The sequence below is a fragment of the Notolabrus celidotus genome, chromosome 24, assembly GCF_009762535.1.
Source record: "Notolabrus celidotus isolate fNotCel1 chromosome 24, fNotCel1.pri, whole genome shotgun sequence".
NCBI lineage: Eukaryota > Metazoa > Chordata > Actinopteri > Labriformes > Labridae > Notolabrus > Notolabrus celidotus.
In genome coordinates, this window is record NC_048295.1 from 7,061,182 (window position 1) to 7,085,984 (window position 24,803).

Consider the following 24,803-nt stretch of genomic DNA (forward strand, 5'->3'; position numbering starts at 1 on the left):
CACTTCCCACAGATGGCCAGCCATTGTCCGCCGCCGGCCAGCCAGCTCTGCAGCACACACACAAGTGCAGACAAATACGTATATGTCTGCAAGCAAACGTATGTGGATGAATCAAAAACAGCTGCAGACGTAACTGTTTTTGACACATGCACATCTTATTTAGTCAAAAACAAAAAAAGAAACGAATTGAATGAAAGCCAAATGTGTGGGCAAAATGAATTTCCTCCAAAGGGTGCCTGGGCTCAACCTTAGAGATAAGGCCAGGAGCCTGGACATCAGGAGGGTTCTTGGAGTAGAGCTGTTTCACCATCATATCTAGAGGAGCCAGTTGAAACAGTTCAGACATTCCCTAAGGATGCCTCCTGGACGCCTCTCTTTAGAGGTGTATCCCATCTGGCCCAGGAAACACCTTGGGATTCCAAAGGAGGGGCTGGAGAATAGTGCTTGGGGGAGGGATGTCTGGGTTGACTTGCGTAGAGTTCTGTCTCCGTTACCCAATCCTTGTTAAGCAGAAGAAAATGGAGGGATGGATGGATGGAACCCCAGACCCCCCATCCAAATCCTCCCTCATCCCAGTGTTTGTGCCTTACCAATAGGTGGCCCTGTTAGTGGCCTTTGCAACCCATTCAGCATTTCTATAACATGTGTTTACAGTGTTATTGGAAGGAATATTGGAAGGTTGATCCCAGGTTCTGCTGTTCACATGCCAAAGTGTCCTTGGGCAAGACTCCTAACCCCCTGTATTGTTTGGTTGTGTGCCGTCATCCCATGTAGCGCTCAATTTACCATGGCATTGGTTTATTCCATCCCTCCTTTGTCTCTCCACAGATATTGTTTTTCTCCTGATCTCTGGTCGATGGATTTATCACTGCTAATACAACAAAACTTTAGTAAGTATGTTCTCCTTTTTATAAGATCATGTTGTTCCTCTTGACCTCAGAACCAGGAATGGCATGCTCTGCTTTCCATTCCACTAAAAACTAAAACTCTTACCTTAACTCTTGTCTCTCTCCAGGCTAGAAAATCAAGTAAAGCATGGGTGACTGGAGCTTTCTAGGGCGGCTGCTGGAGAATGCTCAAGAACACTCCACTGTGATTGGAAAGGTGACTGATAATTGATTTACTTGATTAATATGAAATTACATAATATTACTTGTTCTTATGTGACAGCAGAGTTAATCCTTCCATCTTTCCTCCATCAATCAGGTTTGGCTGACAGTCCTCTTCATCTTCCGTATCTTGGTGCTGGGCGCAGCAGCCGAGGAGGTTTGGGGTGACGAGCAGTCCGACTTCACTTGTAACACGCAGCAGCCCGGTTGCGAGAATGTCTGCTACGACGAGGCTTTCCCGATCTCCCACATCCGCTTCTGGGTGCTGCAGATCATCTTTGTCTCCACGCCCACCCTCATCTACCTGGGCCATGTGCTGCACATCGTCCGCATGGAGGAGAAGAGGAGGGAGAGGGAGGATGAGCTCAGAAAGGCTGGGCGACACCAGGAGGACCACGATCCTCTCTATCACAATGGAGTTGGTGATGGAGGAGGGGGCAGCGGGAAGAAGGAGAAGCCGCCGATTCGGGATGAGCACGGGAAGATCAGGATCCGCGGGGCGTTATTGAGGACGTACATCTTCAATATTATCTTCAAGACTCTGTTTGAGGTGGGCTTCATCCTGGGACAGTACTTCCTCTACGGTTTCCATCTGAGGCCGCTCTATAAATGTGGTCGATGGCCCTGCCCCAACACTGTGGACTGCTTCATCTCCAGGTTAGAATGAAGGATTTTACTTATAAGTCTCTTATACGTGAGCTGATGATGGTAATGCTGGAAAATGTGCATCTGAGGTTTTGCTCTTCTCCTGAAACTCTACTTTTTGGTATCAGGACAAACATCTTGGAGTGGTCTGAAATAAAACTACTTGTAGACCTTTTGTTTCACCTTGGACTCAAGCCTAGGTCTCCTGGTCTTGCATCACTTTAAACATCTATTGCCCTTGAGGGTTGGGTATTCTGTGCTTTTGTATGACACAAGCAGGAGCCATTACAGAGACTTGCTATTTGAGAATGAGAACATACAGTTAGTCCATTATTTGGTGACAAAGCAGAATAAGTGCAGGAGGTTTCCATTTGAGAATAAAGTCTGTTTTTTGTCTGTCTCCACAGGCCCACTGAAAAGACAATCTTCATCATCTTTATGTTGGTTGTTGCCTGCGTCTCTCTGGTCCTAAACCTTCTGGAGATCTACCACCTGGGTTGGAAAAAAGTCAAGCAAGGGGTCACCAACGAGTTTGTACCAGACGCTGAGTCCCTGTTCCTGGGTGGAGAAAAGCCTGGTGATGCCGACACGATTCCTGAGCAGACCTCTGGGTCCGCGCTCGAGTGTTTGCCGATGTACGCCAGCGTGAACGTTATGAGGGCTGGAGATGCTGAGAGAGGAGCCTATGGTCCAGCAGAGGTCCTCTTTGATCCCAACACCAACTCCACGCCTGCCAGACTCAAGATGGAAGGCACAGTCTTCCACCCGGATGACTACCTAATGGAGGCCTTGCCCACCTCTTTTTATCACGGTGGAGACAAAGGGAGCATCGGGAGCCATGAGCAGGCGATGGCGATGGATCAGAACTGGAGCAACATGGAACGGGAGCTCCAGAGTCTGGATGGAAAATACTCCCCTTCATCCTTCCCTCCCCCTCTCCCCTCCCCTCCCACCTCTGCCTCCTCCTCTCCTCACCAGGAGACATTCCCGTCACTTCCACCCGGGGAACAACACTCCATGTTCCCAACGCTCCCTCTTCGTACCCCTCTATCGTCCCTCTCGCCTGAGGAGACCGCGGTCGATGGGGAAAGTATCATCCCGACTGCGCCTTGTATGCCCCTACACGACGACTTCACCATCATCACCAGGGCAGAGATGCACCAGCCTCCGGCTGTTCCAGTGATAGACATCCGGAAGCCGAGCCGGGCCAGCAAGAGCAGCGGCATCAGAGCTCGCCACGATGACCTGGCAGTGTAGCTAAAACACACACACTCACACATGCATAGATACACTTAGACAACTACATTTTTATCACATATGAACAAACCTGCAGTTAGAGACAGTTCCTGCAGGTTAGCTGTGCAGAACATGCTAACACATATACTCAGCTTGAACAAGAACAGAAGGAAGGAAAGGAAGAGCTTGGCCAGATGTATGCTAAGTTAGAGGGAAGTCAATTTTAGCTTCTATCTCCATATATACAAATTAGTTAGCCTAGCTAATCGCCAACAGATGCTCTGGACAACAGATGCAGTCATAGACCTCCACTTTTATCTACAGAGATCATGGTATGTTTTCAATTTTGAATAATGGAATACTTTCCCTTAGTTTCATTCACCACTTCTTGATACGTCTGGTAGCAGTGCTATCTGGTTTGCTGTGCTACTTTTGCACCAGCAGGGGTGTGTCCAGAGGGGCCCCCCTTTGAAATACGATTGGCCACCTGTAATGCAATGCCACATTTTCAGAGCCAATATCCTCCAGATTTACACACTTACCGTTCTGGCCATGCTCTCTCTTTCCTTTAGAGAAGCTAGATCCTCTCATGATTTAGCATACACACATACATATTTCAATACACACAGTAAAGTTGAGAGCGGTGATGATCACAATGATGATTATGAATGGACTTATAGGTTTTGGAAGCGTAGCAGCAAAACTTTCTTTTTTTTTTATTTCTCTTTTGATTCTTCGCTGGGAGACATCCGAGGAGAGGTTTGCACTTTTATTTCTTTATTTTTATTTTTCTCGTGACGTGACGATCGAGCTGGACGGTCCGTTTGTTGAGTTGCACCCGTCTGTCCGCGTGTACCGATCTCATCCAGCCTGTAGTTTCAATGAAGAGAGGGACGACAGGATAGAGCAGGTGACGTGAGGAGAGCGGTCCCACCCTGAGACGTAGTCTTTAGGCTTCACAGGCTGTGTGTTTATGTGTGTGTGCTTGTGTGTGTGTGTGTGTGTGTGTGTGTGTGTGTGTGTGTGTGTGTGTGTGTGTGTGTTTAGATGCCTTTATCTTGTATCATTGTTTACAAAATGACATCTCTGCAGTTACATCAGGGTAAACTATAAAAAGCGTATAAATATGTAAATATTGATGATTAACAGTATTGAGAGGATGTTATATAGAGCTACCGACATTTAAAAAGTGAGTTTATGCTCAAGATGCAATTTGCAAAATCCTAAGTGACACAGTTTACCGTTAATTTCGCTCACGTTAGCCTCACAGGCGGCTTTAAAAGAGAATGCAGGATCGTAACCTACGTTTCAAAATAATCTTCATTTCATACTTTAACGTTTTGCAGATTGAACCGAGTATAACAACCTGTACGCCTTCTTTCTGATGCTTGTGTTTGCAGTGTGTTACAGAACTGTGAAGCTCCTCCTGGCTGTTACGTAAAGGAGGACTCTAAGTTATTTTTTTAGACTAGCTGTAGATGATATCATAGCTCTTAGATTTTTAGAGAAAAGAAGAAGAAACATGATCTAAAAAAGTGTTGACTTTTATATTTCTGTCCCTCTAACCAAAGTCCTTACGAAGAATGTTAATTTTTCCTGTTTTTGTCTTTATTTCCTGCCAACAAGGAGAAAAAAATGGCAATCATAAGTGAAGATTTGTTGCCCCAAAGCAACTTCGCAATTAATTAATCAAATCAAAGTTATATGAAATCCAGGAATATAAAATGTACCTTTGTGGCGAGTCAGCAAAGGGGAGCGGTTGGGAGCAAACCAAGGCTGGTTAGCTAGCACAATCATTTTGCAGGATATGTTGCACACCGAGTATATTTGATGTACCCGTGCTGTTGAGCAGATTTTAAAAATATTTGATAACTGTATGGTCGTCCCTTTAATTGTGCTGGGATGCTTAGCTATGATTTGAGGAAGACAAAAGTTTGTGATTAATGCTTTATTGAAAGTAAAATAGCTGTAGCTTGACTTGAAAACTTAGCTTAGGTTGTGAAGGAGATCAGGGATGGATGATTTCCCATTTCCTATGAATGCACACTTTTCAAGATATACGCAAGTTTTTCAAATTAAATGAAACTGAACGTGACCTGAAGTCAGATTTGGTAAAAGGCACTTATATTAGGCGCAGCGGCTGCTGTTGTAGTAGTTCTCTAGAGCTCGGATGCTGCTTTCTTCGTGTTGAATGTTTACATGTCTCTTACTGATGTGCCAATGAGCAGCATTGTCACAATATAGCAACTGAAGTGCGTAGTCTACTTTTAGAAATCAGCTGTGAAGTATGAAATTCAACCAAAGATGTTTGTGCCGAAGATATCCCGACACATGGTGCATAGTTCAAGAGCTTTGCTTGGGAACGTTACCCCCAACCCTCACCGCCATCGCTCCAACCACAAGATCATTCAAACAACCCTTTTTATGAATCCGGGAATTGCGAGTCCCTTGAAAAATGTTGGACTTTGTGGCCGAATAATGTTAAAAACAATAACGCTACACTGTTTCTCATAACCTTGTTGTTCCAAAGTGTTCTTAGTACTTTTGATATGTAGATAAAGATTTGCACATTTGGTTAGTATAGACCACTGTTATGAGGATATGAAGATATTATTAGTAGAGAAGAAAAGGGTGTCCTTGGATGAGGAATATTAACATATTTTTGTTTATTTATGGAAATAACATTATCCAATTAGACTTGGAATGGACAAGAAATTAATCTAACGTGATTGTTCTTTTTTGTCCTGGATATGGATTGAGAGATTTTCAGCCGCTCCGGCTCACACCATGGATGTGCCTTGAAACCAAGCGGATAGAAATCAGATGTTGTGTGATGGGATTTTTCATGGCGCTCCTTTCAGCAGGAATACAGACTCTCAAGTGTAAAAGATGAAGAACAACCCCCCCTTTGTTTACTCCCGTTGCAAAAAAGACTGTCTTTGAAAAGAAGTGCCTTGCGTCTGAACGTTTTGTTAAAGAACATGTTGATGTAAATGTTCATTTACCTCAGATGTTAACAGAACTGTTACTGAATAAACTTTTTGTACCATACCTGTTTTCTGTCACAGTAAGCATTGTCTCTTTGATATTCTTTCCTTTTCCAAAAGTGTTTGTTTGACCAAACCATCGTGAAAATGTATGTTGTTGGCCTTTCATGTTGTTTTGTCTGCCTCACTGACTAACTTAACTCAGAACTAACCCATACTCTCTTTGTCCAGGCCGTATAATTCAACGCTCTGCCTCCCATACTACTTTTGGAGGATTAAAGCACCAGAACCAGGCCTCTTTGTCAAGGGCTGTGTTCTAAAGCTTAAAAGGGTAAGAGACATGACCATGTAGATCTTTGTAAACAAGAAGAGGACTAAATTCTATTTTAGATTATATAGGAATCCAGTACAGATAAGCTAATATGGGAAAAATATGATCTAAGCCTGGAAGTAAAATATTCATGGGCTAGTTTTTCTTCATTGTGTTTGGTCTGTAGATGCCTTATTTTTGAATTGTTACATAAATTAAATAAGCTGACCTTGAAATGTGCTCTTTATGGGAGTAGGATGACAAATCCTGATCCAGTAGACCTCTGCATTTATTCAATTAACTTATTTCCTCTGTCTAATTAACTTACTATCCGGGTTTCAGATCCAAATTTGTATTTAAACACAAATAACAACACAAATTGAAGCAAACTAGAACTATCCCTCACGTTCATTTCGTCACGGGCATCATAATCCACGGCTCTACCTCCCATACTACTTTTGTAGGCTTAGAGAATTAGAAACAGGCCTCTTTAACAAGTATGGGGATGTGATCAAAATTATATGAGCTCTTTGCACGTTTAGGGGGCTAATCTGATTCTGGATTATATCAGGATCCACCATAGAAAACAATAAATCACTTATTTCAACATCATCACAGGTACTCTGATTAATATCACCTAAAAGCCAGTAGCTTTGTTTTTGTATGTGTGTGTGAGTGCTCATATGTGTGTTTGTGTCCGTGTGTCCTCACCGCCTCGCCCATTAAGCCGTGCTGAGGCCAGCACTTCCTTTATGCGCGCTCAAAGTCCCAGGGATTGTGGCTGAACAAAAAACCTCTGCAGGGAGAGAAAAGGCCTTGAATGGCTGCTAATGCCGTCCCGACCTCTGGACTCTTGCAGGCTGCTGCGTACGTGTCTATATGGTCTAATAGAAGCACAGATGTGTGTACTGTATATCTATCATGCAAACAAATTGATAATTGATGCCATGGCAAAAAAATATATAATTTTTTTATTTGTAGAGACAAAAGTACAAATTATTTCAATACCTTTTAACTACTTTAGCTACTACTTCAAAATGAGCATTCATACTTAATTGTTATTGGGAAGATATGAAGAGATACAGAGGGATGCATGAGTACAGCTAGCCAACAGTTCAATACGTATTCAATATATCATATATGCACATTCCTGGTACATATATGATGTGAAATAAGTAAGCTAGCAAGGTGACATATCCATGTTTAAAGAGAGGTAGCTTTGTGACACTTAAAACTGACTTTAAAATCAACAGGTCTGATCTTAACTTTGAATCTTGCTTCATAGTTCACCCCACAGAATTTAATTTTGACGTTTTTTTGCTTTTTTGGCACATTAAGCTGACTCAACATAACTTTTGGAGGACTAGCTATAGGCAAAGAGGCAAAGTTAAGTCAATGTGGGCCAGACAGAGGGAAATACAAACCAATTAAACTAGTTTTATGCTAAACCAAAAAATACCACAAGAGCCTATTGGGTGTAGATATCATTTATCCTCATGGAGGTTGTTTTTCACCTTAAATAAACAAGCTAAAATAGTCACAGTCATCATTTAGGGTTCAAATATTAGCTTGTTTTGGGGTCTTTAAATATATGAAGAAATATTCTGTTTATATTGAAACCCAGTCTGTCTGAGCTTCTGTTGTATCACACCTGGACAAGTGTTTCAAAGCTGAAATATGAAGGCTTTCCTTCTCACAAGGCCGACCCTGATGTCTGAATGAAACATTTCTGTGTAAAGTTATCAGTCTGTATCTCTGATCTGGACTCTCTGTTGTTAAAGCCACACACACACTTTGACCAGCTGCAACCTGTCCCCAGCTGTAACGAGAAACTCACTAAACTTTGAACTCTTTGAAAGGCAGCAGCTCCAATTCTTCAGATGTTCTCAGTGAGCGTGCGTTCATGTTCGAAGGACTAAAGACTCCAACGCTCATGTTTACCATTTTATCAAACAACAGAAGGAAAAGCTGATGAGTAAGTAAAAGCTCTTTGTTTGAAACACACACAGTGTTAAAAACCTGCAGTGTAACATGTTAAAGTGTCCAATCAGAAGGCAAACATCCTATATATCAGATATCCTTCCATTTATTTTAATGCAGCTGCTTCATGTTGCTGTCAAACATTCATTTGTGCAGTAGGACCTCTTGTGGTCAGACTTTGACATGACAAAGTCAAACACAGGAATAACAGACATACAGGATCTTTCATTTGATGCCATTATATAGGTACATTTCCATGAGGAGACACATTTTAGACTGTCTTCATTAAATTCAAACACTTAAACCTTAAAACCCCTCACACACTCCCACCCTCCTTATTATTTCATAGAGGTCATTGTTTTGTTTTTTCAAGTGTCAATCTGGGACCTTACTCGCGTCAGTGTTGACCGTTGCATTATTTGGCTAACTCACTATTTGTGTCTCTCTTTCTTTAAGATGCCGATGTAATTCAGCCTCCAGGCTACGCTAACAGTGAACCTCTCCTCTCACTGCTTCTTGAAACCAGCTGGTGTTTGACCTCCTTCTATGAGAGCTGTCCAGATGAATCAAAGGCCTTTCACTTAAAGGTACAGTGTGTAGTATTTAAAGGCATAGTGTGTAGTATTTAAGGATACAGTGTGTAGTATTTAAGGATACAGTGTGTAGTAATTAAAGATACAGTGTCCTGTTTTTAAAGATACAATGTGCAGTATTTAAAGGTACAGTATGCAGTATTGAAAGGTTCAGTGTGTAGTATTTAAAGGTACAGTGTGTAGTATTTAAAGGTACAGTGTGTAGTATTTAAGGGTACAGTGTGTAGTATTTAAGGGTACAGTATGCAGTATTTAAATGTACAGTGTGCAATATTTAAAGGTACAGTGTGCAGTATTTAAAGGTGCAGTGTGCAATATTTAAAGGTACAGTGTGTAGTATTTAAAGGTACTCCACTCTACCTGACTGTTAATTCACCAGGCCACACCTGATTGCCTAAGCCACGCCCCCTACACTATAAAAGCCTGCACCCAAGCCTTTGTTCCTCCTTTTCCCTCCAAACCTGCCATGTGCCAGTGACTCCTTTTGTTCAAATATTTGTATCATGTGGTTTTGAACTATTACCTGGAGTGGATGCATTATTGATGTAAGTAACGCCTTATTTCTATATTATCTTTATCAGTATTATGCAACATTGTTTATTTAGATATTTAATATCTCCCTCTTTGTCCCTTTTTGTTTTATAGTACAAATCATCCACATCCGAACTCAGTCCTTTAGTCTGCACTGAGCTGATCCTTTCTGTTGATAATAAACCTTCGAAACCTGCCCTGGATCTGGCGTGTTTGACTTCACACCACACATTGTTCAGTGAACTAGCATCAGGAGAAAACAGACTTTTTACAGGTACAGTGTGTAGTATTTAAGGGTACAGTGAGTAGTATTTAAAGGTACAGTGAGTAGTATTTAAAGGTACAGTGAGTAGTATTTAGGGTACAGTGTGTAGCTTGAACACTTTACGTACATGTGACGATACAGAAGTCTAAAAATTGAATGAAAGAAACCACATCACACTCCTGTTGTGCTGTTTTCCACTTTTATTCGTTAAACAAAATTCTAAACCATGATGTCAGAGATGCCAACTTTATCGCACTTCTTTAGTCCATAAAACCAGATCCTGTCATATTTTAATCTCTGTGTTGAGCTTCAATTTGAATAGTCTATATCATTGTTACATAAGGAGAAAGAAAAGCTGCTGTTCGATGCTAACGCTATTCATTTGTGTCACCCCGGTGAATCTATGATCACAAGCTTCTCTCTGATTTCTAATCCCGACATCCCATCATTTCTGATGTAATAATGTGGGGCCTCGGGATAATTCTGCTGCTTGCCAGCAACATGGCGGTCTGATATTTGTAATACTGGGAGCCCTTGAACACGGCGACTCCCTGTGGACCGCAGAAACCAGCATCAATGTCCGACAGGGGAATGGGCATTTCTTGCGTCACGGATCTAGGCGTGGCGGTCAGGTCGACGTCAAGCAGCTTCTGACCTGTTGAGAGACACGTGTTAAGATTTTTGTCCAACAACATCATAACTTTAACTCTTTTCTGAGACCGTACCTTGAATTACATGAACTGTGTGTTCATTGGGGCAAAGGAAAGCAGCGTCCACGTGTCCTTCAATGCCAAGCTCCTCCTTCAGGCTTTTGGGGTAACCGTCGATCAGGGTGTAGTGAACGGCTCCTTTGTAGATGTAAACCATTTCATCCTGAAGCACAGATGTTTTAGTTTTAACTTCAGTACAGCTCAGAGTTTCTGATAAAAGTGGGGAGAACCTGAAACTCAAAGATCTACCTTAATCATGTACATCTTGTCTGAGTAGGAAAACACAGCGTCTACACCTCTAGCCAGCTCTTTCCACGTCCTTGTGATCGGGAAGGCGTGGAGGCCATCGCGACTAGTGTCCAGACGCATGTAGATCGGGCCTGAAGAGATTGAACTGTAGTCTTAGTGGAAACAACAAACAAGGCACCTGATTTTCGTTTGTGTAGAGAGTCCCATAGAAGCAAATACTCATAGACTTCCATTTGGGTTTAAAAAGAAGCTTGAGCAAGCAGTTAGTTTAGCTAGCTTAGAGTTTGAAAAGAAGGGGAAAGCCTCCTAGCTCTAGCTCTAGCTTTATGCTCCATACTTACGCTCTGTGGAAAAGAACAGACACTAAAGTCTGTTTTTGTTTTACGTTACCTGCAAAGAAATAGGTTTTGCCGGTGTCATCAGCAGTGATGGCGTCCAGTTTGACATCACTGCATTTGATGACTTGATAATCGCCTCCATGACCTGCAGTAGACAACACATTCACATAAAAGTAACCATTCGTCTATTATTAAATTGATGTTTGACCTTTTCTTGGTAAACTCACCAAAGTTGGGGCACCTCATGAAGTAATTGCGGGCGTCTTTGGGGTAAGACCCGCTCACTTCTCCGGTCACCGGGTGGAATCTGGTGAAGTTGTGTCCGTGGAAGCAGTAGTAGTGCTCCAGCCAGCGGAAAGCTGAGGTACAGACGGGCAGGTGGGGCCATGACTTTGTCTTCACTGTCTTTGTGGTGGTGTCAAAGACGTAGACGTCATGTCCTACGGGCGAACATTAGCAGTTAGCAGTTAGCTCCACCGTGGGATCATTGCTTTATCATGTAGCATGTAAGAGAGAATAATTGATATTCCCAACCTGAGTTTACATCAATGTGTTTCAATGTTGAAACTAATCTAGAAATGTTACAAAACAAAAAGCAAGCTGAAAAAAATATATACCTGCAGTGTCTATTTTCCTCCACAAGATGGCGGCATAGTCCTCATTAAGTTGACATGATCTACCTTAATTTTTTGCCATCTCTCAATGAAATGTTGCGTCTCCTCTTCCCATTTAATTTAGTTTGAACTAAAACCTAATTTTAGTATTTTACAAGAATGAAAGTCTTGATTTATCTAATGAAACTTGTTGTGGTGAATGTAAACGTACCCTTAAAGAACAGGACTGCATCATCCCCACACTCTCCTTTGGGACACTCCACTGCAGCATCCAGATGAGCAGGAATACCTGGGAAGTCCTCCTCGATCTGTCTTGGATACCCCTCTTCCAGAGTGTGGTTGTAATAACTGAACACTTTATCATCCTGGAAACAACATCAGAATAAAAAGATATAAGCGCTGCATCTCTGAATTTCTACAGGCATCATAACTGGAAGTTATCTGTGGATCATACCAGGATGAAATAAATGTGATCATGGTCGTCTGCGTTGTCGGGGTCGTGCATGCGGAAGGCAGCGTCAACATGGCCGATGTTATGGAGGTCATCAAGCTCCTTGAAGGATTCGTTGGAGAGCTGAGCGGGGCCATGGAATCCTTTCCACAAGTGGGCGCCTGTAGAGAAAACATGGATGAACATTTAAAAAACTACTTTGAATTTAAAGAGACAGATTGGAAATTAACCGGGCCTTTACTTGAAACGGTTTACAAAAGGGGTCCTCTGTTAAAAAACTATAAACATGGATGCCATTGTTTTTGTAAAATTCCATACCTTTGAAGAAGAAAGTGATTCCTTTCTCATCGGGAGTGACTGCATCAAACTCAAGACCTTCACAGCGGTTTGGGAGAGAAGGATCGACTTCTTTGTTCAAGAAGAGAAACATACAAACCATCAGTTTCTTTGAACCTTTTATGCAGTTTGAATTCTACTAAAGAAATTATGTTTTATGCAGGTGACAGGCTTGTATATGTTTTAAAAACCAACCTTCTACGGCTGCATCTGCTTGTTGCCTGCGCAGGATAAAAAAAAAAGTTGAAATTTTCTGCAGTTACATCAAGCCACACATTATACTTTATTCCTAAAAATCCTGAGTCATGCTGGTCAGGGGTCGACTGGTGACAAACCATTGAAGGGAATATGATGAATTGCGTGTTCGTATTTGTTCAATCGATCCATCTGGTGAACTTTGTGAACCAGCAAATAGAGTTATGAAATGACCGGCTTGCACATTTTCACTGTGCGCGTCAAACTAAAGACAACAAAGGAGGGAAAGACTGGAAAATAAGAAAAAAATTAAATCTCTTTTTCTTTGAAGTCATAATAGAAGATAAAATGTCAGATTTTTAAAAAGGTTTTACTAGCCTAACCTCCAAAATATTTTTTTTTCAGTTGTCCTGTTTCGTATCCATAATTATGTGACAAAGATCAAAATCAGCCCCCCCAAAAAAATATCATAGATAAGACTCAACGCCACAAGGACACTAGAACTCACAGGGTCACTGCATTGGTTTGCACCATACTTCATGATGTCTTGTTCCTTTTGCGACCCCTGAATTCATGAATGCATGCTCACATATTAATACAGTAAAGACTTTTCCCAAAAATAAAATGAAGCTCTTTATTTTGCACCGGTAATTTTATTTGGAAAACACCAAACTCTGCTGGAAAAAGAATCTGGAATAAAGCAAATTAAGCACACAGTAACAAACATTCACCTTCAAGCATATCACATTTTAACTTAAGTTATAATTAATAAGGATTATAAAGGATAAGATACTCACGCAGGTGCTGCATTAGTCAGGGTGAGTGCAGCGCACAGAAACAGGGTTTTCGTGAGGAGCTCCATGCTGAGTTGTCCTGATGAAGCCCTTTTGAAGTGGAGTCTGGCTGTGGAGCAAAGCTGTGGCAGTGCTCGAACTGACCCCTATGCTTTTATACTAAAATCTGCGTGTGGGTGGACAAGTTAGGACACATTGTGTTTATGCACGTGTGTGTGTGTGTTTGTGCTGACCGGGTGTCGGAATTTTTGTTGTTGCAAAATAGGGTCTGTTATGATGATTTACCAGAGTAACTTCAGATTAACTTATCAGGTGATGTCTTTGTGTGCTGTTAAAGTCAATATAATGTGAAGCTTAAGCTGTTTGATAAACCACACAACTTTCATAAAGTAGTTTGAATAAATAAAATTAACTCTAAAGTTAAAGCTTAACTTGTGATTTTCAAGTATGACTAATCATCTCTTTGGTTAACGTTTAACTTGTTCCTAATCATGTTTGACGACTTGATGTTTTTCCATCAGAATTAGTAAGTTCCTTTTGTTCCTACTTTGATATTGTGACAGACTTTACTGGAAACATAGCTGAACTTTAAGATGTCAGATGGAGCTGACGTTGTTGATGCAACACCGCCAAAGGAAATAAAAAACAATACAGTATCAGATTCAAATCAGGGTTTAATTATTTTTCTTAGGGGAAGTGAAAATACAAGAATCAGCCTGCCTGTCCCAAGATAAAGTCAACTAAATTGTCTATTTCAAGGAAGTTAAACTGCTTATTTTTCACAATGATTCACAGTTAAGAAAACCCAATGACACTAAGCTACACAACAACGTGAGCTGCAAAGTACTTTAATCCACTACTAAGATGAATACTCTTGTGTAAATATATGATATATGATATATGATAGGATAAATGTTAAAATGAGTAAAAACATGAAATAATCTTCTACATTTTTTTGCAGATTCTAATTTTCAAACTAAAGAGGGATAAAATACAATCACAATCTTTAAATGTAATCAAGAATAATATCCTCAAATTGTAGCAGATAGGAGGTAGAAGCTGTATATTTAAGAGTAAGTCACATTTTCAATTTATAACAACACCGTTGACTGTATAAAAAGATGCACAGCATAACAGCTCCCCAAAAGTGAAGCCAAAACATTTGGACTGACTGCTAAGAAGAAGCAAAATGTCAGTGCCAGTCACAGGGGGGTATTTTGGCTTCACTTTTGCACAACTGAAGATTTGTAGTTCATCTTTTTATCAAGTCAGAGTCCTTCCATGTTGTTCACTTGTAGCAGTAGATCTTGACACAGTGATTCATGCTGTCTGACACGACCATGTGGCCTTCAGGGAGCAGTGCCAAACCCCTTGGGCTATTCAGGTTATCGGTCACCAGAGGCCAGCCAACTCCTTTGGATGGGTAGATAAGAACACGATGGTGCTGCTTTCCCCAGTCGGCCACCAGGACGTCCCCATCACTGTCGATACAGAGACCCCACGGGCATGTTAACACAGGGCCTAGTCCAGAACACACCCCAAGGATTCTGATTGTATTCCAGCCTGGCTCCAGGACTCGGATGCACGGCACTCGCCCAGTCTCATTTCCACGTTCTGATACCGCCATGAGCCCAGTGGTGAGACAAGCTGCCACCAAGTAGGGTCTGTGGTACCCAGTTACAACCGTGCGCTCCAATCTAGCGCCAGTTTTGGGGTCCAGCTTCAGGGAAGTAAGGGTGCCACGCTTGATATCAGCAACCAAGAACTCATCCTGGCGAGTAACAGTCACCCCTCTGGGAGCATCCAGCTCTTCATTGGTGGAACCAATCAATGTGCCTCCGAATGTTTGCAGGAGGCGTCCATGGCGGCTAAACACCAAGACCGCCCTTTCAGCAGCACAGGTCAGCGCAATGAGACCCTTTGAGTTCACAGCTACGTCAAAGTAGTTGCATATGCGGGAAGACCTTTCTGTTCCTGAAGGAGATACTTGTTGTACAACATTCTTCTGGAGATCAGTCACTTGAATGCGGGCGTTTCCACAATCGACCACAAATAGCTGACCTTTGACAGTAGAATGGACGCCACTTGGTAGGTTGAAGTCAGTGCGGCCTGATCCTTGTTTCCCAAACTGTTTGACCAGATAAGCTGAGTCAAGAGCAGTTGAACCAGCCTCTTCTTCCAGCTCCCTCAAAGCAGGGACAGCTCTTTCTTTCTTTTCTGTGTTGTATTGCTGGGATTCCTTAGCTTGGTATGATTTGTCTCCTTCAATAGCTGACATGGAAAGTGATCTGCTCACTGGATTTAAACCCTGTTCCACCTGGGTCAGGGATCTTGATTGTTGCTCATCAGAACTCATGGTGTTCATAACAGATTCTGTGCTGTGTCCTTGGACTTTTTCAAGAGTTGACGGCTCAGAGGCAAGACTCATTCTGTTTACCTTCCTTATTCCTTTACCCTCTCCTTTGTCCCCGTTAATCAGTGGGCGGAGTTTCCCTGAGAGGTCTGCAGTGGACATTGAGCGACAGTGCTCTTGTTTGAGGGAACCATTGCTTGGAGTATTCACAGTATAGGTATAACAGGATTCCTCACTTTCTACAGGGGATGGAGGGCTTCCACTGTCCATGGAAGATTGATTTGAGGTCTTTTTCTTGGATAAAAGTGGACTTCGTCTGGTGAGTGAACCTTTGCGCCTTATCTTTGGAGACATTGCCACTTGCCCACTCTTTTGATCAGATTCTTCAGGAGGGCAGGAGGGTTCTTCTCTTGACACTAATACAAGGGCCTTTTGCCTCCTCTTGCCCTTCAGTGTGGAGCGCTTCCTTGTTCCATTACGTCTGCCATCACATTCGTCACCTTCAGATTCTCCTTGACTGGAGACTGGTGGTATTGCAAGGAAGATGTCATGCCCCTGTGTGTCTGAGCAGACCGACTCCACTTCCTCATCTTGGGATGACTCTGATACACAGCGATGTCTTGGAATGGGGGATTTTGAGATTGGTGACTTGGGCTCATCCTCGTTCTCAGTGGAGCTTGAAAGACGAAGTTTCCGAACAACTCGCATGTTCCCGCTGTTTGTCTTACTGCCTTCCTCTGGACTGTTCCTCTGCCCTGCTCTGTTTGGTTGGGGCTCTTTTCGAATTTCAAGAGGGGTAATATTTGAGAATGCTCTATCCCCTGAATGCAGGGCACACTTTTGCCCTTGGACTCCACAGACACCAATAGGGTAGGTCATACCTTGCTCATGAACATTCACATCCCCTAAGCTTAATGTCTTGGAACCAGGGCTTGGTAAGAAACTGACCCTTTTCATTGTTAGAGAGATCTCCCAAGGTTGGGTAACTTCTGCTACCCCTCTCTGGAGCTGATTTTTGTTGGATCCACCAGCAGAAAAACCCCATCTTTGTATCTGCTCCTTTAGCTGTCCAATTTTCCTAAGCTGCTGATCAACAAGTGACTGAACAACCCGCGCCGCTGCAGCATTCTCCCTCTTCACCTGACTCAAGTGCCGCTGGGCTTCTCTATGGTCCTGCTCTACCTTCTCAAGAAGGCGCCGCTCCTCTCTCTGAGCTTCAATCACAGCGTTGTCCAACTCACGGTTCACCTCCTCAACTTCAGTCTGCTGCCGCTCCCTGAGGAGCTGCAGTTCTTGTTCGCCTTGCTCCAGGTTGGAAAGGGCCTGAGCTACCCAGGGAGGAGGCGAAGTAAGGGATATGGGGGCAAAGATGGACTCCCGTGGGGTGAAGGATAAGGGAGGTGGGGAGGTTTCATAACTCAGTTTAGGAGTGCTGTGTGTCAGCAGGGCTGTTAACCCAAGACGAGCTCTTCTTTCTGAATGAGACCGCATTAACATTGTTAATGAACAATCTGACAAACTCTCTTGACAAATCGGGTGTTTCTATTTTTCCAAAGTGTTCCTGTGAAGACAAAGAAAATGCAACAAGAAAGATTGTTAACTTTAAAGTTGTCTTGCCATGGCATAAAAAATACCCAGGTTAAAATTTAGATAAGAAGGGGCGTCAGTTTGGCCTTGTGGTTAAACTTGTGCTCTATGTTCAGAGGCTATAGCCTTTTGGTTCCAACCAAGGGCCCTTTGCACCATGTCATTCCCTAATCCCTCCTACTCTACCCACTATCCTATCCTCTCATACAAAGGCATACAACATTACACAAGAGTTAAAGTTCAAAACAAGATGGCAACAAAGGCTGAGTTGGAATGACTGTTCACTGTGTTTTTGTCTCCCTCTAGTGGTGAAGTGTGTGACTGCATCCTGTAAGCCAACAAGCACAACAGGGAGTGCACTGGCAGTGCAGAGAGCAAGGTGGATCTTCCTGCAGCCAAGTGGTCCAAGATGTAAGTAAACTGTGAGTGAACACACCTTTGACATAAACATGACTTTTATTAGGCGTTCACTGCCTTTAGTGTTTAGCTAAATCCCATTGAGCTAATGTAACAGCATGTGGCATGTGCTAATGCTAATGCTTCTGTGTTGATATCTGGTACCTACAATCTGTAAAGCCTTGAAGAGGAGGCCTGTAAAGGAACTTATAGGGTAGCACATAATTTCTCTGTGGTGTTTTTATATGTAGTTTGTTATTGTGAGAAGTTTACTGCATTTGCAACTTTAAGGAGTTGCAGGGAATGGATCATTTCCTGTTATTTGTAGTTTTTTGTTGTTGTTGCTCTTTTTTAAGAAGGAAAACTGAAGTCAATCAAGATTGCTGTTTAAAAAAGGTGATGTTTCATTTTTAAGCCATATCCCCAAGCCCTAGATTAACCAAAAGGCCCCATGGTTTGAAAAAGTCACGCTTTTTAACCTCCTCTGGGGTTTCTATTTGACCTACAAGTTGAGTCACATAAATCCAGAGAGGGCTTGTGTACATCCATGTCTCTGTTTTTTTGAAAACTGGGACACTGGTTCCCTTTTGTTGCAACTTTATCTATCAGGCACAGTATTCAGTTTCTCACGAGACTCTGAAGGGCTCTCAGGTGTCCTCTGTCCTGTTTTCCTGGAGGTCAGGGTTGTAATCAGATTTCAGCACAACAAGAACAACTGTCCTGAATTGGGTTTTAATGTTAAAGGGCCTTTAATGTACATTATTGAACAGAATAACCAGTGCACTGTTTCTTGTAACTTTTATGCTAAGCTATATTAGACAGTGCATCATCACTTTGCTAAGTAACTTCTCATAATGTCTCATCAGGAAACCTCAGCTGTCCTGCAGAGCAGCACAGACCCTCATTGTCACATTTAGTGGAAACAGCAGCCCTTATCTACCCGAGGCATTGAAACTGAACCCCGTCTTTCATCGTCAACACAAAGTACATGCGATTCCGCCTTGATGGGTCAGCTCTCTCTGTAAACTGAGCCTTTATGACAATGCAAAAAAACTGTGATTGTGTTCACCGGCATGTATATTTTAACTGCGCAGCCTCTAGTTTGAGAGGCTGTGACCCCCCCTGGAGTGAAACAACAAGGCAAAGATAAAAGGCAGAGGTGTCAGTTTACTTGCGCATTCACTAAAAGGTCCCCCTGGAAACATGTGACCTAAGAGTGTCAGCGGATAAAATCTGTTTCCCATGTTTCAGGAAGATGTTGAAGATAATCTGGGGTGGTGAAGCGGTTCAGGACAGTTTGGTGTTAGCCTTTCAGAGAATTTTGTGGAGCAGGATTATTGTTGAAATCTGGTGCATGCACAAGGTGAAAAGTGATCGATCTGTTCGCAGAATTTAGGTGATGTGACAGAAACAAATCCCTGTCACTCTCCAGGAGCGAGGCCGCTGGGTCGTCTCATGTTCCCCCCCATGCTTTAATGATGAATGAGAGGCACCAGTTGCTAAGTTACCGGACGGCCTTCGCCGAGGTGCTGCGACTATAGAAGAAATGATACCATTCATAATTGAGAAGATTATGCAGGATGTTCAGGAGCATTCCAGCGTATCCAAACTAAACAATGGAGCCATTCAGAGCAAGTTAGAGAGCATGAAGCTCACAGGTGAAGGCCTCTTTGAAATGTTGAATGAAACGGTTGATGAGGGAAATCTGTTGGCGCTAAATAATGACTTTTATGTTTCAATTCCAAACGCATAATCAAAGTTTTTCCTCCAATTTAAAGATGCAGCATTTATTAAAGACGTAGAACGTATTGAAGACGCAGAACGTATATAGAAAAAAGTAAATAAAGCAGCATTTGAAGAGTTAAAGTTGTCCTACCTGGATTCCAGGTGTGTGCGTCTTCCTCTGCTGCTCCCTCCTCTCTGTCCTGCAGCTTTTTGCTCCTCTCACCTCACTGTGTCACACCCCCATCTCCCCCCTCTCCCCTCCCTCTTCCTGCTCAGGTCAGTCCAGAAGTTTCTTTTTGTCAGCAGATAAATACAATTATATTTACCTTGTAAATTAAACTGCTTATATTAGTGTTTACAATACACTTTTTATAGCAGATTAAGCCTGAAAATTAGCTGCTTATTTGGTCCAAAGATGTAAACTTGGTAACATGATAACATTTTGCATATATGGGTAAATATTCCGGGTGTCCATGATTTCCAAAAAGAATGTTACATTTTGATTTGTCATCTCAAATGAGCTTGGGCCCAGAGAAGTCACCTAGACTTTGTTTATATAAGGTTTCTTCTTTGTATTGTACAGTTTTAAACTGCATCAAATAGTGTTCCTAGAAAATGGATTTTGGAAGAGATTTTGAGCGCATGCAGTGACTTCTACTACAGAGTCATGTCTGTTATGAATGCAGTACCACGCCTGGTGTTAAATTTAAGGCCCTCTCCCTTTTGTAATGAGATCTCTTCAAATTCTTTGAATTCTTTCACTATATCATGTCCTGTTTTATACCCAGTCATGTTACCAACCTGTGTCATTTAAGCATTTAAGCTCAATCCCTTAAATATTGTATACTCATAAAGGATTCTTGCTTAGAACATATTTACTTTAACTACATATAATCTGTATTTAACTGGTTTTGCAAAAATAATAATACAGCATCAATTTAAGATGAATTAAACTCATATTTATTGATTAGAAGTCTGTGAAATAGTCACCTCCTTTCAAATCCATGATACTGATAGATAATGAGAGGTTCATCTTTCATACCGTTGTCCTTCCTCAATACGACCACTAGATGTCAGCAAATACAAAGCTGCAGAGCTTCACCAACCTGTGCTGTTAATGCATGCTGTTAACTCCAATCAAAGGTGCCTCAAATAAAAGACCTGATTACAGTTATATAATGCATTATGTCTGACTGACTGACTTTACAACAGGTTTATATTAAGATTTTAAAATGACTAAGGTTTGTGTTGCACTTGATCTACTTTAATACAGAGAAGAGAATAGTATTAGACTCTTTCACTGTGATGCTGTGGCTTACAAATTCCACATTTATCATTTTCAGATAAATATCACAGCTGTCTCTTGTTTAGGAGGACAAAAATTCTGTATGTAAAATTTTTTTTTAAAATTACAATTGAAAAAAGTAGCAGGAAACATCCTTTAAAAATTTGTTTAAGCAAATTAAATCCTCAGGTTTTCTGTTGAAGCCGTTTGGAAAGAAACACCCTCCATCACTGATGTTGGATGTCTGACTGACGGTTGCACTTGCTCTCTGAGTCAGCTGCTGTAAATCAAACTGCCTTGGTTTGGATGTGGGATCACAATTCATATTGTCTAACTTTATTGACATTTAAATCTATTTACAAACACTGGATTGATGGCAAAAACTACTCAAACTTAAAGAAACAGGTAGCTGTGTTAAGAAAGGAAGTGATTCTGCAACATCAACTTTACATTTTTAATGTGTGGACGTCGAACCGAGGTTGAGATATGACTTGTTGTAATTGTTGTTCGTTTTGGTAGTCGTGATGTTTGGTGTAGATTTGTTGTTTGGTTGTGTTTATGTGGCAGCAGTGTTGTAGTCGAGTCTTGAGTCCTGCATGTTTGAGTCTGATTTAAGCCTGGATCAGCTGTGTGATACATTTTGGGTGTGGAGCAAACATCTTTCTTTTATCAACATTAGATCCTGACTTATCCTGTCGGCATGTCTGGAGATTTGAAACCCTTAATGATATAATAGTGCTGTGCTGTGTCTCGTGTTTTATGTACACTGCGCCTCTCTTATTGTTTCTGCTGTGCTGGGATCACTGAAGATGTCCATTAAAAATGCAACAGTCGGTGACCTCCTCTCCATCCTCTGAGTCCTGAAGCAGTCAATGCTCTAGTAAGAGTCCAAGTCAAGTCCCAAGTTGTACAAGACAGTCGCATTAGATTAGTATTTAAATTTTAACCAGCTAAAAAATCCTTACTGTAGCTTTAAATCAAGCATTAAACAGACATTTAACTTGTTGCTTTTAACTCACAAGCATCTGATGATTTCAGGCATCTACTGTACGCCTTGGAGAAGTGGATCAGATGTCCTCTTCATATAGGACCCACCATCTTCTCACCAATTACCCTCAAACGCACACACATACACACACACCGACTGCTGCCCCCTGGTCACAGATGGGTCCTGAGCCATCAGAGTCACTGGGTGTCACACAAGGTCCTACAGGCTGTCTGCCTGGTGTTGTGACTGATTATTTCTATCTCCCGCTCTGTCAGTCCGGATGGGGAATTATATCGGCCTAAGGTGGCGCTGGGTTATTGATATCACTGTTAAAAGTCTCCGATGCAGCTGCTCGCCGCGCCTGCGACATCGCCGCAATTAAATCCAGCTTCTGTGTGTGTGTGGCAGAGAGTAATGGGGACAATAGTTACTGTAACACAACAGTAATGTGATTCAGCATGGCAGCACAACAACCATAAATAAAAATATGGGTGGGATACATGACAGGGAAGTTAATGGGTGATTATTACCTCTCCTGGAATAAAAATGGCGGCAGAACAAATGGCTGCAAACTTGTTGCAAACAAACAATGCAAAAAGAAGTCTGCAAGCTTTCACAGATGGAATTAGAAAGGCGGTCAAGAAAAAGTCATATTGCGCTCTTCTCTCCCACTTTGCATACAGCAGGCAATATTAGATGATGAATATGGTAATGGTCCTCATTCTAGTGGGACTATCTCCTTTCAGAGGGGTAGATCTGGTTCTGCTGTTAGATTCGATTAATTCCTCTTCATGCCACTCCTCATTTTGGTGTCCCCCCCATGCTTCCACCCCCCCTCCTTATTCTCTAACACTTTCGGGCCTATGATATTAGACGAACAATCGCAGAAACAAAACGAGCTGGAACAACCAAGATGGGAACAGATGGCACGTAATTGCCTGGTGGAGGAAGCCAGGGAGTCAATTTTTACCCGTCCTGGGGGAGTTGCAGTTGCATGAAGGGAGGGGAGGAGAAAAAAGAAAAAGTGCAGGTGCATTTGTTTTGATCAGATCTGGCCTAAAGGAAGCATCTGAAAAATATTCATCACACGCATATTAGGGGGAAGAATTTAACAAAAGTGGTGTGGGCGAGACCCGGGATGCATCGGGAAGCTTTCATCAGGGCAGAGAGGAGACGTGTGGCTGAGTCAACGGCAGCAGATGCATCACAAATTAATACCACAGTGAAGTGTTGCAAAAACTGTAAAACTTTCAGATGGTAGCAGACTGTCCCAGTATCTGCCAACCTTATTTTAGGCTTTTGTGAGAAGTTGGCTCTTGGTTAATGTGAAAATACTTTTGGGTAGCTAATATGATTATGAATAGATTAAATTAAAACAATTATTATCTCTGGTCACAGTTGTAGCTTATTTTTGAGTTCATATTTTAAAATGTATTTAGTAATTGTCTTACTTTCTAATCAAATGGCTAGTTCTGCTGAAAGAATATCTATCAGACTTAACTATTAAATCAAAAAAAGGCAACAAAACAAGTTTATAACTCTTTAAAATGTAACATTAGGAGCTGACTGACGTATTCGTACAATCAGGCTCAAAAAAGACACCCATTCATGTGTACCAGACAAGTACTCGTGTCTACTGGTGTCTTTACATTAACAACATTAGAAAGTACAACCCTGGAACTAAATTTAGACCCTGGTTCCTCAAAAGATCCCTAGTTCCCTGGGGAAGTTCCTGCTGCCAAAAAGCACCACATTATTAAGCTAATTTCAAGTCCTACTCGTGACAACAAATCATTTCCATGTTTGTGAGCATTAGCTTGCAGTTTACACACCATGTCCATGTGTGTTCATTGTAAACAGCATGTCATTGACTCTGTCAGAATCATTATTTAGCTTAGTTGAATTTTGTCTGTTATGTCCATGAATAGTGTGAAAATGAATAAGCTCATAAGTCTCAAATAAGTCTAGAAAATTAGCTAAATTACATGGTATTCTTGGCCCCATCTGCAGACAACTGTAGCCTAGCTTGCGTGCCGGTTCTCCTTGCAGTTCCTCCTTCAAGGGACCGAGCTGACCAGCATCCATTATTGCTAGTGCACTAACTCATGGCAGCTAACTCATACAACCCCACTTAAAAAATTCTGCGCTATCCCTTTAATATAATTTTTTCAATCAAAATGTCTTTTTATCAGGTAATGTGTTAACCTTAAAGTCTGCTACAAGTTTACATCCGTTGGTTATCTCAGTCGTGACTACAAAGCAAGCTGCACTATTTGCCTGCGCCCACTTCATCCTTGGACATGAATCAGTCACATACTGTACCGAGATGAATTCTCCTTCTTCTGGGCCCTCTAAGCTCTGACCACATCTGTTCAATTACCAGCATGGAAAGTGCATTACCATTGGCTTTGTTGTTGGAGATGCTTGATTTTCTTAGTAAAAAGCGGATGAATTTATAATGTTGTGATCCCCTCTGTTGTGAATCTCTTGAGCTGGCCGAGGCCCGGGGATCAGAATAAGCATTTTGATGAGCTATAGGCCGTCTCCTCTTTTTTTACAATCCCAAAGTTGCGCTGGCCGCCCAATATCAAACTAATAAATTACAGCCCCCGTCTCCCACATAACTCGCTGATAAATAAAAAAAAGGGTCTGCCATAGTGTGCAGCTGTGACCCAGGGTTACCTAGCAACAGGTCATGCCCAGACGTGATGCACAAGGTAGAGATACACCTCTAAGGAGCAGGAGAGGAGGGAGGGATAGGAGATGGAGAAGTGTGTGTGCGTGTGTGTGTGTGTGGGGGGGGGGAATGGGTCTCATCCTCACTCTCTATGACCCTTGACAGATAGAAAACGCACTCAGAGGAAACGGCGTTTGATTGACAGGGATATTTGAGGAACCTGAGACTCTTGGTTTCTCCATTACAGGTTTCAGGCTGGACTCTGAGCCGCCTGGAAGAAGTGGTAAAAAAACTGATAAGGGTAGTTTTATGAAGCTATTGACTGACAAATCCTATTATAATAAACCTTTTCATTCAGATAGCAAGTAAGAATAGACGCATCAACTTAATTTATAGCTTCTACCTGTGTGTTTGAGATAGGCACAAAGAAAACAATCAGATTCTGTAGC

The 24,803-nt window shown here is 42.0% G+C and overlaps 2 protein-coding genes across 3 annotated transcripts in view; one reads left to right on the top strand and one right to left on the bottom strand.

Annotated features, from left to right (window-relative positions):
* LOC117808345 (gap junction alpha-3 protein-like) overlaps positions 1–24,803 on the top strand; it is a 44,134-nt gene that overhangs the window by 3,167 nt on the left and 16,164 nt on the right. The window contains exons 3-11 of the mRNA XM_034678025.1: positions 829–890; positions 1,016–1,104; positions 1,207–1,766; positions 2,162–3,007; positions 6,209–6,308; positions 8,147–8,262; positions 8,724–8,854; positions 9,240–9,405; positions 17,590–17,705. Of these exons, the coding sequence (XP_034533916.1) occupies positions 1,036–1,104; positions 1,207–1,766; positions 2,162–3,007; positions 6,209–6,308; positions 8,147–8,206 (1,635 nt within the window). The 5' untranslated portion in view covers positions 829–890; positions 1,016–1,035 and the 3' untranslated portion in view covers positions 8,207–8,262; positions 8,724–8,854; positions 9,240–9,405; positions 17,590–17,705. The remainder of the gene's footprint in view (positions 1–828; positions 891–1,015; positions 1,105–1,206; positions 1,767–2,161; positions 3,008–6,208; positions 6,309–8,146; positions 8,263–8,723; positions 8,855–9,239; positions 9,406–17,589; positions 17,706–24,803) is intronic.
* hpxb (hemopexin b) lies at positions 9,842–13,475 on the bottom strand. 2 transcript variants are annotated; one of them, XM_034678038.1, is made up of 10 exons: positions 13,347–13,475; positions 12,550–12,575; positions 12,337–12,426; positions 12,022–12,179; positions 11,779–11,932; positions 11,181–11,393; positions 11,006–11,098; positions 10,616–10,767; positions 10,382–10,529; positions 9,842–10,311 (listed from the first exon to the last, which is right to left on the bottom strand). In XM_034678038.1, the coding sequence occupies exons 1-10, from the start codon at positions 13,409–13,411 to the stop codon at positions 10,085–10,087; spliced, it is 1,326 nt and encodes a 441-aa protein (XP_034533929.1). In that variant the 5' UTR covers positions 13,412–13,475; the 3' UTR covers positions 9,842–10,084. The 2 variants fall into 2 exon arrangements, with proteins under 2 accessions (XP_034533929.1, XP_034533930.1); XM_034678039.1 differs by having other exon boundaries at positions 10,616–10,746; positions 13,347–13,474.